Raw genomic sequence first — 17,576 nt, forward strand, 5'->3', positions numbered from 1 at the left:
TGCCTTCATGCCACGCCACACTCTGTTATCATCGTTCGCACTCTGTTTCCTTCAGGTGATGTACAGCCAGGACAAACACAGTCGTCCCAACGTGGTGGAGACCAACAACACCTCTTTGGAGTTGTCGCTGCCGGTCAACCAAGGCTATGTAATCCAAATTAAACCTTTCAGTGAGGGAGGTGAAGGGATCAGCAGCCGCCAGATTACCATCCCCAAGATAGCAGGTAGGACAGTCCTGAAACATTTCTTTCTCTCTTTTTGTGAGAATGAATATATTCAAGCTGGGGTTGAGACATACAGAAAAAGGCCCTTGCATATACCTGTGCACGCTCAGGAAAGAATTATATCCACTTTAGCTTTTCAGCACCCTTTTCTGAGTGGAAGTAATTTAGGTCCTCTAGTTTCGCTGCAGAGAAACACTGTGACAGCACTTCTTTTGATCAAGCCGTGCGAGTCTAACAATGCACATACTGCAAGCCTGGCACTTGTACAAACACACCCTGCAGCTGCATTAAATAGATAAATTGTTATCCGAGAAACTCTTTTAGGAAGCTTTTTTTTTTCCAAATTAATTGATGTAATATTAGTCTTCAAATAAGTAATTTCCTCTTTCACATTACCTCTAAAATAGTCTCTTATCCGCAGACCGGGAGACATACTATCAACAACATAATGGTCTCCAGCATTCTCCAAGTATGGCCAGGAGGTTGTTTGAGAGTGGATGTGCCATTTGGATCAAACTATGTGTGTTGCTGTTGCCTGCCTCAGTAGTCCAGCTCTTTGAAACTCGGGTCGCCCCCATAACGGAATATGTTATACTAGTGCCATCTATTGATAAGTGCACGCACTCGCATCTCGCATCAGTTCTTTGTACTTCAATGTAGAGCCGTTCTGCTCTGTGATAATTTATCACGTAAAAGTCTGCACTCAATGACCTTCTAACGTTTTTTCATGCGTTTCTAGACCACGCCAGACTTTTTAAATGCAAGACCAAGCGCCTGTTGGATTTTGATTTGATTGTGTTTTTCAGACGCCATAGCCGCGGGAGCAGCCTCGGAGTTCTCGGCCTTCCCCACGGTCAATCTTGCAGCCCTAATCATCACAGCCAGAACGCTGCTATGACAAATGTCTGCAGGAACCAGGCTCTGCAGCTGCTTATTAAGAGGAGAAAAAGCAGGTCAAAGACAACAACAGGCTGACAGCCACATTCCCACCTGCTCCCTTTCCTGCACTACTGTGTCTTTCCTCTTCTTTCTACAAATATCGCTTTGTGGGGAAGATTCTTTTCCTCCACCTTTCTAAAGTGGTTACTGAAAGGAACTGGCTCTTTCATAAGTTGCTTTTATGGAACTGAAAGGACACTGTGGCTCGACTGCAGTCTCTTTGAATACGTTTTTTTTTTTTTCACTCGCCTTCTTTCTAACCAGTGGATGTTCTCGTATGGTTTTCATCTTGGAGGCCACAATAGAATGTGTGTATATGTTCTTGCTTAAGAGGCTGTGCAGGTTTTATTAAACAGATGTGTATGTTCCACTGGACTCTTCTCGGTTGATGGGATTTAAACATGACAGAGAGTGAAGGAGTTCTAAAGCAAGTGAGTATCATTAAGCTTAATTTGAGACAGGAAGTGGTTGAAGCCATTTCCCTGCTGTCTTTGAAAAACCTCCTGCGTTCTAATGAGGAAAAAACAACTGTTAGTCATCCCCTGCTAAAAAGCAGGGAGCTAAGTCTCATTGCTTTATGACAACCAGAATCTGAGACCTTTGTAACTTTTACCTGTATTTTATTCATGCTTTTATGTCACATCAAAACCTCAGCTGCCATGAAACTGAGTGGAACCAAAGGTACAGAGCCTACAAGGTTCAGTTATACCTGTTGAATTGTGAGAAAATGCTGCGTGTCCATCCCAGTATTACTTCCACTGTAAACAGCAGATCTTTGTTGACTAATTGATGTCTCATCTTCTTCTTTCATCTATGAAAAGTGTGCAACAAAGGCACGCCGAATAATGTCAGCTGCGTTGTCGCACATGTCGCGTATGTATGAAATCCTCAGGTCCCAAATTGAGCCTTAAGTCCTATGGTTATATCCCACGTTGTTATTATTCAAAAGAGGTTTTATTTATACTCCTTTTCTTTATCCGCGTTGTATTTTGGCTCAGTCATGCTCTAATTTAGATCATGTTTTTTAGGCGGTTTTAGGACATAACAGGCCTTTGTCTTCTGTCCTTCATAATGAGCATTGTAATACAATAAGTGGCAGATATTTACTGACGTTTCCAGCTTATTACAAAGTAGCGGGAATACTTTACTGTCAGCCGCTGTTAGGCATGAAATCAGTCAGTGTGTGTACCTTGCTTAGGGTGTCTGAAACGGAACAACCTGCTTTTAATAAACATAAAGTCATTTTCCTTGTTTCTTTTATTGATGTCTGAAGTGGAGAGTTTGCATACTTCAAAATCTAAGTGCTGGGTTTTTCCATCAGACTACCCATATGGGTATAATTTTCACATTTCTAACAGAGCCTTATAAAATTAAAACAAAAAAACAAAAAAACAAAAACCAGCCTAACCCACTTATTGCTTCTCTATGGAATTTTCAACTCTATCACCGCTCTGGAAAAGTGTGAAAGTTCAGGTTTTCATTTGATCTATTTTCCAAGCAGAAAATCTGATATTTAATTTGTTATTTAATTTGTTATGAGGTCAAACAAAAAAAGTTGTCCAGATGAACAGGTTCTACTTTCTGCATCACACCAAAATCTATCAGTTCCTGTTATTCATCAGCCTGTGGGATCACCTACAGTCACATGACTGATTGAATTTCATACATCTATTCATGCATGCAGTTAAATGAAATGTAATTGTTTCATTTGTGAATACAGATTTCTATAAACTGGTTGAAACTGTGCAGCATTAAGCTTAACCAAACACAACCTGTAATGGTGTATCTGAACTGCACGAGCTTCATGGACTCTTTTTCTTCAGAGTTTCTTGCTCACATCAGGTCAGTATTGCTTTATATTTAGGAAGCTTGCCAAAAGGAGTTCTGTTTAAAGGTATATTGGGATGAACAAACACCCTAGGCAAGCTCTTCAATAAAACAATGGTGTTTTATTGAAGAGGCTTGCATTGCACAAGAACAATGGTGTTCTTGTGCAATGCAAGCCTTTATCAGAGTGTTAGGTTTATTTTCTAGTGTTGTTCCACTAATAAAAGTTAGGTTGGAAACCTCCACTTGTTATGTTCCACCAAGTGGAATCTGAAACTTAGATGAGATGCTGGCAACCACATCTGTCAAAGCTGAATAAAAGAGTAGCAAAAAAAAAAATAACAAAAACAAAAAAAGGAACTTAAAAAAGTTCTTAAGCTCCATTCATTTTCTATTTGCATTCTTTTGACATTTGTATGTTTACATGAACAATTTTACTGACAATTTCCATCCTGTTATGTACAGTGTACCCATCTAATCATGGCGGCTTCCAGCATGTGCCATGTGACAAACATCAAGTCATCTCAGCCTGGTTTCTTACATATGAAAGTGAGTTCACTGTACTCAAACGGCCTCCAGTCACCGATGTTACGTTCCCCCGGGGGGGGGGGGGGGGTCTAGGCGGTGAGGGGGAAGTAACAAAAAGTGACCGGGTCAGAAAAAGGAGTCAAGGAGGCAAAAGGGTTAAATTAAAGTGCTTTATTAAAGTTTCTATTAATACTAACTAAAAGAGACGGACAAGCCGCTATCACCATTTAAGAAACAAACAACTCTCAGGCGTTGGTCAATAAAGCACAAAGTAAGACAAAAAGAGGAGCTCACTAGCTGAAAACCACCAAAAACACACACACAGCTCACTAGCTGCAAACACCACAAACACTCAGCTCACTAGCTGTAACCGCACTCTGGCACTCTGGCCCAGAGCTCACCTTTCCCTGGGCTTAAATCTCCTTAACTACTGACGAGAGTCAGCTGCACAAAAGGGAAAGGTGACACCTCAGGCAGAAGAGGTAGTGGGACACGCCCACACAGGCACCTTCAGGAGGAGGCCCTGCTAGGGCCGTAACACCGATTCCCAAATAAATAGAGCACCTTCAGGATGTGAAATAGGAGATTCACATTATGAATGTGCAGCCGAGAGATCTATACCATTTTATCATGTCAACATGGATGTGAAGGTCTGAAGGCAAAAGGGGATCCAACCTGGTATAAGCAAGGTATATGTATGTGTGTTGGGTGAGTAAAAAACAAAGAGAATATATTTTATGTTAGAGTGTGTATGTGTGTGTGTGTGTGTGTGTGTGTGTGTGTGTGTGTGTGTGTGTGTGTGTGTGTGCGCGCGCGCGCGCGCAAGCATGTTCCTGAAACTGTTTTATGGATAACTTTCCCAGATTTCCAAATACAGGTGTTTTTTGCAGAAACTAAAATTTGAATTGTGTCTCCTCATTAAACTCCTCACTAAAACTTAGAAACTACTTAAATGCAAAAAAGGTAAATATGCAATATTCACTGCCTGAAAAAGAAACGCATGCCTGAACCGTGTCTTTCTAATCATTTACAGCACTAGTATAGTATTAGAGACACAGATCAAACAGAGGGATTGTCATTTATCTTGTTCTCCTTGTTTTTTTTCTCTTGTCTTTATTCATTTTCAAATGAATGCAAGTACAATGTACAACAAGGATACAGCACTAAGCAGTGGAAAGCAGCAGAGCAGAAGAGATGAAGCTGCAGAGGAGGAGGAGGAGAAGAAGGAGAACTCTGTACAGAAGGATAAGGTTAGGTTTAAGGGTCTGCCAGAGGTCAATCAGACTTCGGCACCAGGTGTCTCAGCCACAGTCGAGGGTCTGCGATTATTCACAGTCTGGTTATTACAGTCTGGTCATTGTCACATGTCCGTGAGTGGGCCTTTTCTGGACAGAGAGAGGTAAGTCAGACCATGCTGGTCGATCCAGTGAAGGATGGTGAGAAGGACTTCAGCTGGGTATGCTTGATGTTGCAGCTAAGCTGGCTTCTTTTAGGTAACCGGTGCCCCCTAGTGTACATCAAGCCCATTTCCATTAACTACTATACATCTTCACGATCCACTAAACAGCACCAAATATACAGTACAAGGTATGCGTGGTTGCATTATTCTTTTTTCCACCTTTCAGTTTGACACCCACATCCATGACTAAGCATCACTTTGGAACCAAAATAAGGAACACAAAAGGAGTTACACTAGACACGTGAACATAGACTGTATAGTTTAGTGTCTGAAAGCCTGTTAATTTCCTCATAAACCTTGAGTGGCAGCTTTTGACATTTCTTTTATCAATTGTTTGAATTTTCTGCTGCATGTATTGGTCTATATATAAAATATGAGTTCTGAAAAAGATACAGAAGTTATATATTGTTTTTAACGCTAAAGACAGTATACTTAAAGGGAAACCATGTCATACCAAAAAATGTGTGCATTTGACCTTCTGACACTTTGTAATTAAAAGTTGCTCATATAAAGTTATTTCATACAAAACCAGGGTTTGTACAGTTTGACTGCTACCTCAGTTGGCACGTTACATCTCTACAGCATCCTTCTAACATCCATGTACCAAATCACACACAACTAAAAGTCCAAAGATGCGTCTCCTACTGTGTATCTTATTTCTAACATGGTACTTTACACGAAAGAGCGTCGGCAGAGCTCTGATGCATAATGCCATTTCAGCTTGGTTGCAGAACGTAAGCTCACATTATGTGGGCCACATTATGTTCATTCACTGGCAAATAAGTAGAAAACGGCTAGGTTAGGACCAGATGAACATCACCAGCGGTTTGAGAAGAGATGAGAATGTAAGAGGGCTGCAACAGAATAATCGAGTGTGCTGTCATAACTGTGTACTGTGTACTTGACATTTCCCACTTTTTTTCCACCCTCGCCAACACGCATCATTTCTCTTCAAGATTTTAGATTATTAACAATTCAGTCTCTGCAGCTTTGTAATTTCTCAGGGTGTTCCCGTCGTTGACAGAATCATCGCTCCTTATGATGAGTTAATATCCACTGAAGTCATTTACAGTCCATTCATCCAAAAGAAATCATCATCATGCAAAAGTTATCTCAGACACTACTTTTACTGATGCAGGAGCCCGTTCTGTGACTTGAACAAGGAATGTAAGCCTACTCTATGTACTTACTTACTTACTTACTACACACACAACTGCCAATGAGGATTTAAATCCAGGTGAGTTCTGAGCGCGTATCTAAAGGCTGGGAGAGGAGAGAGACTGGGCTCATTCTGAAACATCAGCATGCTCAGAAACTACATTGCCACTGTTTGAATAAATACAACAGGTACACTGTGTATCAACAGCTCCTAATGTCAAGACATAAATGCAGATATGCATACTTACCACCCACACGTCGAGGTGAGATATGTTTAAAGGAAGTCAAATATTACTAGATAGCTAACACTGGTCCTCGCTAAATACTCGAATAAACGCCTCCAGAGGACCGCAGTCGTCTCTAATCAGTGCATCTTCATCATTCAGTGCGATGGGATGATATTTGTTTATTTGACTAGCTATGAAAACTAAACAGTTTTCACTAAACCCTGCGATTGACTGGATGCTTTAACAGTACTGGAGCTACATGTACTAGATTCTATTACTCAGTGACACAATGTGAACACATTTTTTTTTTTTTAGCACACAGCAGGAATTACATGATGAGAGTATAAGCCACTCATATCTAAATAAAACCCTTTCCCAATGAATTCCCTGTGTTCTCTGTTTTTGTTTAGAAATACCAAAGCGAGTGATTTGAACATATAGACCCTGAGATTTTTTGCAGGGAATTTACTTGAATTATGTCTGAAATTTTTCCACATGTTTGGAATTCTTGTGGCATGTTATCAACCATGTAAAATTAATAAATGTTTTTTTTTTTCTTTTTCTCTTACTTGTGAAGCCTGACTGCAAAAAAAAGTCACTCTGTTGAACATGATGACGATTTCTATAATGAAACGTTCAAATACAAATTAAATCGTTTGAAGAGTCCTGTTTCAGGTTTGTGTGTGAACTTGTATAAGAGGCTCTGGCAGAGCGCCTCAGGCAGTAGTCCTTAATCGACTGGGATGGTGGGCGGCAATTTCAAGTCGGGCACTGACGCTTCTTGTCCAAAGGGGGGCACTCTCGTCTCAGGAAATCAGGACTGCAGCAAAGAAAGGAGACGTGGATGTTAAATCCCTTAACCTCAAAAGAGTTTAGAGGATGTAAAAATCTCATCCATTGTTGCATGGCGTCAAGATGCCAGCTGTACCTCTGATGCACCGTGTCGGTCCTCAGTGGATGATTCTGTTTCCCTGACAACAACTGCCTTAGTCACCTGCATGTCTGGATGCTGCTGCTTGGCCTCCTGTATGGCAATAGCCAGAGCCTGAAAGGAAAGAGTGAAGTGTGTGTCCTGAATGAAATGAATTGCTTAAACCCCTCCACCCAAGTACCTTATGGAACTTTTCTGTATCTTACAAAAGCAGAACACAGGTTCAGATACCAATTTGTGTCTGAAGGTTCTCAGTAATCCAGGTCATCGTAGTCAAAGGAGCTTGCAAAGAAAAGCGTCAGGACAGTCCAGACGCTTTTCTTTGCAAGCTCCTTTGAATACTGATTTGTGCTCGCAAAGGGAGCTGGAATTACAATTCATTTTAAAAATTGGTCTTTAGATACCCAAATGCTCATTTTATATTTTATCTAGTCAGTAAATGTATTTGCCCACTTAAAGAATCTAACATTTTAGCCTTAGGCTTTGTGAGTTCAAAGCTCATTTGTCAATTTCTGCTCACCTGTTCCTGGTCTACATCATCGTCTCCTGTGATTATGATCCTCTTCTCGATCCTGGTCTCTGAGTATCCTCCTTTCACTGTCTGCAGCATACAGACAACAGCTTTTCTTTTAACAGCCTTAACATTTAAAGGAGATGAGCGGCACTAAATTATAAATTAAATGTGCACTTTGTGAGTTTTACTTGAGCTTCTCTACCTTTGTAACATGAGTGGTAGCTGAGGTAACATTTTCAGAGACGAGGATGGGAGAGCCTGATGTCTCTCTGCCAAGACTGCCTTTGTGCACCTGAGGAGGCATGAGGCAAATATTACAAAGACACATGAACCATATTTTATGACATTCAGTCAGATGTGTGTTCCTGAATTCGTGTCTTTGGGCTTTGTAAGTAGGTTTGAACCCTGGAGAACAAGAAGGAGTGTGCTGCAGATTGAGTTAAAATTGGAGAGGTCCCCCTGTCTGTACTCACAGGAGAAACGCTCTGTCTTGTAGAGTAAGAAACTTCACTTAGTCCAGTGATGCCGTGATCCTGAAACAGACAGATTGATTGGATTATGTCCAGATATTTTACAGGTCTACCTTTCTGTACATTTTTAGCAGTGAAATATGAAGTTAACCTGATCCGTGAACTCCACGATGGTCGTGGTGACCTCTGACCCATTGGGTTGAGTCTCCGTCCTGATGTCCGTCTTTCTGACTGTTGGCGTGGGCCTGATATCGCTGCCCTCCCTGCTCAGTGGTGCGGCGGCAGAGACACGACTGCCTTCTCTGTGTGACTGATCTCGGTCCACTGATGAAGACACGGGGACTGATCTCTTTGGTTTTTTGGGAACTACAGGCTTAAGAGAAGGAATGTTTATATTATTAAGAGTGTGTATAGTTCGTAGTGTTGTTCTGAGACTCTGTGCAGAAACGGAGGTTTTTAAAAGGCTTGAAAGCCCCCTGTTTGCGAAAAGGAACATAATTTAATCAGAACAGAAAGCAAAAGACAACCTGAGAGTCTGAAGTTTGGAAGCTTAAGAGATATCTTACTTTAGTAAAAAGTTAAACATAAAAAACGAGGAAAAGAACAAAGTGGGTTTTCTTTCGTTTACCTTCTTTAAAACTTCAAACTAAAAGCACATCCCTTTCCTGCATATTTCATGACAGTCACTTCATCTGCTCATTTGTGGATTTTAGTGCATTAGAGGTGTCAGAAGCTTGAATACTTTTAGCCGCCCAGCTTTTTTACAACTCAAATCATGAACCCATAATTTTCTGTTTTGTTACATTCCCTCTGACCACCCACTGCACAGGCAAACCACAGCCTTGTGAATAAACTTGCATGAATTCACCCACAACTACCTTGTCATCACACTTTGTTGGGAAACTTGGGAAAGACGCAGAGCGTGGATGTGGTTGGTGTTATGGGAAAAGTGCTGGGGAGGAGAGGAATTCAGCTCTTTTCTTCCTGTTATTTCCATTGCATTCACGCTTGGCTTTATTTATTTCTCAAGTGCCCGGTTACAAACATGCAGAGAGATAAAACTGTAGAGTAATGATTTCATGCTACTTGCTTTCAGATCAAATTAACACCCATTCTTTCCTGCACTGGCATCTGAATTTAAAAAGGAGCCAAGATGCATATTTTCAGCTGCCTAAAAATAGCGCAGTGTGAAAACAAAACAAACCAAAGAAGTAGACACTTCTCAGTGGTTCTACACAGCTGATCTGAAAACTTTGATCTACCTGGACATCGGACCGTTTGACTTCTGGTCGGACTTCTTCAGCCTGGATTTGTTTGGCTGGAGGACTGCTGCTGGTTCTTCTGGACAGAGGAGCCGATACTAAGGGAGGAGGTGGCTCAGAGGGTTGCTGCTGTTGCTGCTGGAGCATGTCGATGCCAAAGCGCAGACCCCCATCAGGTGACAGATCCCTCTCTCCCAGCTCCGACATACCCCTGGAGAACTCTTCCATGCCTGTGTACAGGTCCGTGAGGACGGTGAAATCTACTTCAGCTTCCAGGCTGGATGTAGAGCTGACTGTGATGCTGGAACATTTTCGTTCAATGCCCAGGTGGGTTTCCTTCAAGTACAGGATCTCGTGGTCCTGATCATCCTCTGATACGGAGCCCAGGCGCCTCTCCCATGGTTCCCTCTATAGAGGAGACAGATGATAATTCGATGTGGTTTATCTCCTGCACTTTTAGACAATGTACAGCATGTAAAGTACATACATTAGCTTCTCTACTCTGATCTCTGATCACAATTAAACATGGAAACATGCTTATTGAACATTTAACAGCGGCACAAAATATTAGATATCAGATTTAGGCATGATGTCGAGCTGGCACTTTAAAATATTCAGTTTCCCCGTTTGATTAAATATGAATTTATGGGCTGTGCTTTTGTGCGTTTATCTCCACGCTTTGGATACAAAAACAAACACGCCTCAAAGAGCAGCTTGAATAAAATCTGTCAAATATCTAATTGTAGTTTATTTACTCTTTTCCCAAGGTGTGACTACATAATAAATATGAGAGGAGCCGAGGGATGACTCACTGAAGCTTCACTGAGAGGCTCCTCATGGATAGCAGGGGTGGGAGGTGTCTCCTATGGAAAAGGCAAACAAACAAAGAGCAAACAACGATATGAAAGCATGCGTGAATTCACCGAAATGCAGCCAGAAGTTATACCGTCTCCCTATAGCTAATGTGTGTAAGCATATCCAAAAATAAAAGTTAGAAAAAGTTTTCTTTGAAACTGCTTTGACGTCGAGTTCTGCTTTTTGCACATGATGAAAGAATTGATATCTGGAGAGCCCGAGTTTGCAGTGTTCTTCCTTCACCGCTATTAAGCATGTCGCTTTAGCACTGTTGAGTTCTTATCTGTAAGCAAACATGTCTAAGTCATTCATAAACTTTGGGGCTTTTCCTAAACCTGCACGATAAACACACAATGTGAGAGATCCCCCAAACTCCAAAGCCTTTAAGCTGCAGTCAAAAGCATGCAAACTGGGTATATTTCACAGGCTGACATCATTAAAAATGACTGCAAGTGCAATGGTAATGCCATGCACTGAAAGGTTTGATTTTTCAAAATTCCCTTTCAGGGAAAAGGTATTCATATTTTTAAATGCGGCATATGAAAGCCTGAACCCTGAAGAGGTTTGGCAGCTCTGCAGCCAGTGATTACATCTAATCGTCTTTTTCATTTTTCTGCTTTGCTGCAGAGGTGCCAAGGTAGAACATTTGGTTCAAATGGCCTCCTCAGCCATTTACACAAAGGATTCAAATTATGTAGAAAAAGAGGTTTCAAAGAAAAAAATGGTGGAAAAAGGTCTTGCGCTCCTTGCAACAGCAGTCACCCTCGCTCTGAGTGTTGGAAGGAGAGACCAGGTATTAACGTGACAAGTTAAGGTGGGATAGAAGGGACGCCTGAAGCTTAAGCAATGGGAAGTTTGCTTAAAGGCCCACAGCGTTCTGAAATGGCCAAGCAGATGTCAAGATTTGCGGAGGGGAAGAAGGGAAAGCAAAATGCCCCCTAGGCCATGGACGTGAACTGAGTCGGTCAATGAGGCGATGCGAAGGAACGTGAACTTTTGCTTTCTCATACACAGCCACATGAATTCTGAAGTTTAAGCGTGTGTGTGATTTTTTATTTTTTTTGGAAGGTTTGTTTTTAGATGGCAAAAACAATTTGCACCACATCGCCTGAAGCTCATGCAATGCTTTACTTTCCGATGACTGACAAACAGGTTGGGGGGGGGAAGGGGGGCAGATGGTTTACCGCTTGCTTCCTCTTGGCTGTTTCTTGGTTGGGCGTCCTGTGGTGGATGTGGCTGTTGTCCATGTTGCTCAGTCTGTCTCGGGACCACTGTGTTTTCAGGGGGAGAGTGCGTGGGGGAGCTGCTGGAAATTTGGCGCTAAACTCTGAGGTGATTTGAGAATTTTCTTCAAATGCAACGCCTCCTCTCGTCCACTGGCCTGCAGAGTCCCTGCAGTCCCTGAGCTCCTGTTGTCCGAAAAACTCATTCCTAATCTGCTGATGTGTTTGACTTTGCTGCTGATACAACGCTGTAGATTCACCCTGGTATTTGGTGTCCATTGTGTTTTCCTTGACAACATCTGTGGCAGACAGTGGTACAGCATTATCATCCAGTCTCCTTCCTGACTCACAGGAAGATTTTGTCATCTGTACATCCCCGGCAGCACCAAAGACGCCTCTGTCAGGCTGGCTGTGCGTTTGAGGGTTTAAATCTTTGTTCTCTTTATTTATAGACTTCTTTGATCTCTGCGGCTTGAGAGGAACTATTTTTGTTACTTCTGTGTGTGAGTTCCCCGTTTTGTTGCAATCCTTTTCTCCCACAGGGCTTGGGTCTTTTATTTTCCAAGCCTCACTGTATCTTGAAGCACTGCCCTTTGGGACAGAATCCCAAGCCACTGGAGTTTCAAAGTTCTTGGGCCTCTCTCGATGCTCAAAGTGGCCATGTCTTAAATCCTTCTTCAGTTCTCTTGCCTGTTTCTCAGGTGGAGACTCATATCCATTTTCCTGAATGGCTCTCCGAATTTGAACAGATTCATGATGCCCATTAGCTGCTACTGTACCAGCCATGGGGTTCATATCTCTTAGTCCTGCTGCAATAAACTCAGTTTCCCGCTTTGGAGATGTTCCATGTCGACTTCTTCCAGAGTCTGGGCGTGTCTGGCAATTGTTCATATTCGCTTCAGTCCAAGATGTCACTGCAAATGTGTCTCTACCCTCTGAAGAGGTCTTACTCTTTTCCACGTAAGAGTAAGAGTCCAGTGTTCCTTCATAAGCATCCTGCTTGTCAATCAATTTGGCGTCAGTGGTCGCCTATGTTAACATAGAGTAGACAGTTTCATTAGCCTAACTAGATAAACGGCTCTTCCATTCATTACTGTTACCCCACATTGCTATTGTAAAGAAGAATTGTAAAAAAAAAAAAAAAACACACACACACACACAAAAAAAAAAAAATCCCAAAGAAAAACAACTGGGGGGTATGTGTAAATTTTAAAGCATTTTTAGGTTTTTTTTTCTGTGAATTGGTTTAATGGAATCCAAATTTTGGCATACTCTGTGAAGATATATATATGTTGGCCTAGGACCAATACAACCTGTTTAGAAAATGGTAATATATATATTTCAACAATGATAGTATGTGCCATAACTTGGAAACAGAATGTCATTCTTACTGGTTTCCGCTCCGGAGTCCCTCCAGGAGGAGTAGCTGAAGAGATGCGTTTCTCTCTCTGGGCCATTTTGCTGTTAGGCTGCCTCAAAGCCCTCTTCAGCTCGTTGATGCTGGCCTGGTGCTTTTGTATAACGTCTTCTGGTTTGTCCAAGAACTGCTACTCACACAGTGAAAGGAAAAACAGAAAAAAAAAAGACAGCATAAATAGAAAGCTTCTAAGTCTATTTCTGGTTCACAGCACAATGAAGTCGATTTGGATTTAACTGGAAAATGAACAATCGTAACCAAGCTCTGTCTGATCAGGTAGGTAGCATGACGGATTGTTTTCTTTATGAAGTAAAAACTGTACCACGTGGATGGCCAATAAAGGCTTTAGATATGACCAGAAAATGTACAAAGCGCATAAAAGATTATGTGCTCTGTAGGAAAATATATCTGTTTTCAGGAGCTCCACTGCTGACTCCTGTTTTCAAACTGCGAGTGGTACAGTTATGAATACAAAAAACAAAACAAACAAACACTGAACACCTGATGAGAGTCACACACGTCTCATGTCAAAAAGAGATGACAAGCTGTACCTCCTGTTTAGGCCGAAGGGTGACCAGTTCCTTGTCCGACAGATGAGGTGGGGCAAGCGACATGAAGTGAAAGGTTTTTTTTCGAGCAAAGCGGAAGGGTTAGGAGTTTGGGGGGGTGGAGGTGGGGAAAGAGAGCAGATGCGTGCAGAGACAAAGAGGTAAAATGCTGCAGGTGAGTCAAAAAAGGCAGGCAGCCAGACTGACAAACAGAAACAGTTGACACCACTGAGGCTTTGGACTGTGATTGTTAAGCCACTTAATGTTCTGCCAAGAAGAGAGAGACAATCCATTTCAGTCTCAGCCAACTGGTAATTAATGAAGACATTTATTGACTGAACTTAAGGGTTTGGAGGAGGATTATTCCCATACTTCTTGATCCAAAGATTTGATGGGAAGGCATTACAAAACCACAAACAAAGAGTCCATTAAGCCACTAATGTGATGCCAATATTTCCTGCAGTAGTCAAGAAAACAGCACCACAACTACCTGCACAGGACTTTTACAAAACAAATAAGAGCATAGAGAAAGATGGCTTTTAAATAAATATATTTCTAAATTAAACAAAGATGTAGATTTTGGGGCAGTTTAATTGGTGGATCGGTAGATTTGCAAAGTGGGGAAACACCGATTCACTGAATCGTCTACAGTGCCTAAAGGCCATCTGTTTATCCTGCTGGTGACAAACAATCCCTCTAATGTCATACGGGGACACTGTTGCAGAGGCATGCTGGTGAAACTGTGCTGCAAGTCGAGAAAAATAAGTCAGTTCTTCAATAGACGTCTTACTCTTTTTAGCATCAAAATGCTTATTACAGTTTAATCATTCTTTCCAGTGAAACAACTATTTCCAGCAGGAAAATACGAAATAAAACAAAAAGCTTGATTAAATCTATATATAATATTTCTCGTATTTTCTTGAAAATCAATTCATGCATTTTCCACGGATTATACCTACCGAAATCCTGGAAACCATGAAATCAAAAGAAATAACATTTCTTTTACAGACAAACAACACAGGCATAAGACAGGTCGTGCTTAACAAACACAGTGCACGAGCACATGACCTTGAACGACCAAAAAAAAGCACGTATACAGACACCAAAGTCCAATACCAAAATACCTCTGGCTTTGAGTCTACAGGCGAGCCTGCTTCCTCACCCTGAAGGAAAGCACAAGGCACAGGACAGAAATGTAAGAAGAGGTTAGCTAAGATTGTTAAGTTTACGGTGATACAAAGAGAATGTTACTGGTTAAAGGCAGGGTGCTCGGTTAGAGACGTTTTATGTACTACAAAGAGGTCGAGTTAGATTTGAGGAGATGATTTAAGAAAAATGATGAGAAAAGAAGGTGCATACTGAGAAGTCTCATAACCGGAAGAGCGGGAATCAGGTTAATTAAGCCAAGGAGAGAAAAATAGGAAAGGTGATTACATTCTTAAATAAAAAAGGAACGAGGAAAGAGAAGATGAGTTAATGTGAGATATTTTTCAGTTGTGATGCACAGTGTGCTGTTTACCTTTCCCAATGAATCAGATTAATTGCTTTTTGTTTATTTCTCTGCAGTGTCCTCAAAACTGCGATGTAGCTTTTACATTTACAGCATCCTATTTAACAGATGTGTTGATTTCATTTGCACTGCTGATTGATCGGTTGTGGCTAAATAGAAACTCTCTTCTTCTTAACAATGACATGTAATTTGTTTGTACAGCTTTGAACTATGAAAATCAGAGCATGAATGAAGTCGGATTTCTGTGCATTTCAAGTCTGTCCTCTCATCTGGTACCTTCAGCTCCAAAGTCTTGGTCGGTGGTGAGATATTGGCACCCAGTGTCGGCTTCTGATCGTCTTCCTGATCTGTGTAGTGGTCCTGATCTTGGTCTTGATAATGATATTGATCGTGGTCCAGGTCTAGGCTGCCCTCTTGGTCCAGATCTTCTCTAGACATGAACTGTGTGCGCTCACTGGAGCTTCGTTGGGACAGCTGGTCCATACTGTCACCAAGAGCCGAGGCTGGTTGAAAGCAAGTGGAGGGTAACCATAAAACACCAGGAGTTTTTAGGTTAAGCTTTTGAATGCGCTGCGCATAAAATGATATCTAAATCTAATGTTAATTCTTGTTTTTGACAAGGAACGTCTGGCCCCTTTCACTTTGAGGGCTGCAACACAAAATCAACAAACATTCTTGCTGAAATATTTTTACTCTGTGGAGAGAACAAACTGCCTCACGGCAAATGTCCATACCGACAGTGAAAGAGTCTGGGTTCTTACCTCCGTCAATGCTTCGAGGCAGCAGGTACCTCTTGCTAACAGAACGATCGAACTGTGGAGCGGGCCTGTCAATCAGAGCGCTAGCCTGTCTGGTCTGGGCTTGGGTCCGCCCGCTGTAGCGGAACTTGGAGCCAATCACCAGGAAGCCCTTGGGAGGTGGCTCTGGGGAAACCAACCTGCAGGAAGGTTCAGTTCACTTAAAAATGAATATATGTGGCACATATTCGATAGGGCTTTGCGGAACCATTATTTATTGATTTCTCTGGAAATTTACTGGAATTAACTAAAGAATCTCCTGCCTCCACCTGTGTCTTGCTACCCAATTAGCACTCTGTGCTTTATTTAGTCCTGCCCTTCTCTCAGTCTTTTATCAGTTTGTCTGACTGACATCCAGTCTGACCTCGTTGTGTTTCCCGTTTTCCCAACATTCGTATGTTTTCATGAGTTTTCATGATTTCATCAAAGCCCACCTGTGTTTCATTAACAGCATGTCTAAAGTCTTTAAATCATAACTTTTGACTCTCATAACAGTTTCTCTTCATCTAAGCTAATCATATCCTGTCTGATGAGTTTACCTATACTTATCATGGGCATTTTTGTTGTGGTAATTTTGGACTTTCTAGTGATTTCTTTAAAGTGTTCTGTTTCTAGGATGGAATGATTGCACTGGATACATCTTTAACCCTTTAACACTAAGTGTATTATGAGTTACAATGTTACATGAATCTTAATGAATTTCTGAGACCTCTACGTCATCAGTCTTTTTTTTTTTCCTGAAAAACCTGAAATTGCAGACTAAATTTAAGCAATAGATTGTAAAAGAAAATACTGGTTGTAGAAAAAAGCAATGCAAATTAATGCAGAAACTCAATGCAAATTGATACATATTTTTTTAAATCAGAAAGTAAAAAAAAAAATAGAATTTTCCAGCAATTATTTTATAGTTCAGATTTTAAAAACCTAGAATTAGGTGCACAAGTCTGAAATTGCTTTGGATTTTATCTAATCCAAACAGGCTCAAAAGTATACATAAATCCACACAAATATTTGATTAAATGTTTCTCAGCAAGTTGTACCTCAACCAGATGATTTTGGTAGCCATCAACAAGTTTCTGACATAATCCAGGCTGGATATCTGACCTTGGCACAGTTGATAGAATTCACGTAAATTGGTTGGTTTCCTGACACAGACATGGCCTTTAAGCATAGTGCACAAATCATCAATAGGATTGAGGTAAGGTCTTTATGAAGGCCATTCCAGAAGCATGATGGACCATTTCTAAACAATTGCAGATTTCAGGATCTTCCATTTAGACACTTGCACGTGCGTACAAGTTATTGAGATGTGTCCCCCACTTTGCATGCGAGATCTGGAAGAAGACCCAAACTGCCACCCTCAGATGAGAGGAAATTGGTTAGGATGTTCAGAAACTACCAAAGCTCAAGCTTGCCATGAACTGGATACCACTGTAACGCCACCATCACTGTCCACAGTTTTTCATCTCTATGGACTGAGAGGGTGGTGACAAAGAGAGACGCTCCAGCTCCTAAATTGACAACAAAAACTCAACAGAAATTTGCAGCTGCCCACATGGACAAATGCCTTCTTTTTATGGTCAGACAAGGATTGAACTATCTGGCCAAAATGACAAGACATATCTTTGGAGGAGTAAAGGTGAGGCTTGCAAATCTGAGAACACTGCACCAGCTGTTAAGCATGGTG

The 17,576-nt window shown here is 41.4% G+C and overlaps 2 protein-coding genes across 7 annotated transcripts in view; one reads left to right on the top strand and one right to left on the bottom strand.

The window, feature by feature from the left end:
* cntn3a.1 (contactin 3a, tandem duplicate 1) overlaps positions 1-2,407 on the top strand; it is a 77,567-nt gene extending 75,160 nt beyond the window's left edge. For both annotated transcript variants that reach the window (XM_082518233.1, XM_082518234.1), the window contains 2 exons: positions 56-224; positions 1,031-2,407. In XM_082518233.1, coding sequence (XP_082374359.1) covers positions 56-224; positions 1,031-1,122 — 261 coding nt within the window. In that variant the 3' untranslated portion in view covers positions 1,123-2,407. The remainder of the gene's footprint in view (positions 1-55; positions 225-1,030) is intronic.
* A 2,183-nt stretch (positions 2,408-4,590) lies between these two features.
* LOC309697921 (band 4.1-like protein 1) overlaps positions 4,591-17,576 on the bottom strand; it is a 49,648-nt gene continuing 36,662 nt past the window's right edge. For 2 of the 5 annotated variants that reach the window (XM_082520132.1, XM_082520133.1), the window contains exons 11-23: positions 15,854-16,029; positions 15,369-15,595; positions 14,707-14,745; positions 13,009-13,164; positions 11,579-12,646; positions 10,352-10,402; positions 9,540-9,947; positions 8,429-8,650; positions 8,281-8,340; positions 8,010-8,099; positions 7,814-7,894; positions 7,291-7,407; positions 4,591-7,182 (exon numbers count right to left, since the gene is read on the bottom strand). In XM_082520132.1, the coding sequence (XP_082376258.1) occupies positions 7,177-7,182; positions 7,291-7,407; positions 7,814-7,894; positions 8,010-8,099; positions 8,281-8,340; positions 8,429-8,650; positions 9,540-9,947; positions 10,352-10,402; positions 11,579-12,646; positions 13,009-13,164; positions 14,707-14,745; positions 15,369-15,595; positions 15,854-16,029 (2,701 nt within the window). In that variant the 3' untranslated portion in view covers positions 4,591-7,176. The remainder of the gene's footprint in view (positions 7,183-7,290; positions 7,408-7,813; positions 7,895-8,009; positions 8,100-8,280; positions 8,341-8,428; positions 8,651-9,539; positions 9,948-10,351; positions 10,403-11,578; positions 12,647-13,008; positions 13,165-14,706; positions 14,746-15,368; positions 15,596-15,853; positions 16,030-17,576) is intronic. The other 3 variants (XM_082520134.1, XM_082520135.1, XM_082520136.1) reach the window with 3 other exon arrangements.

This window comes from Aulonocara stuartgranti (genome assembly GCF_965226115.1).
Source record: "Aulonocara stuartgranti genome assembly, chromosome: 20".
In the NCBI taxonomy this organism is placed as follows: Eukaryota; Metazoa; Chordata; class Actinopteri; order Cichliformes; family Cichlidae; genus Aulonocara; species Aulonocara stuartgranti.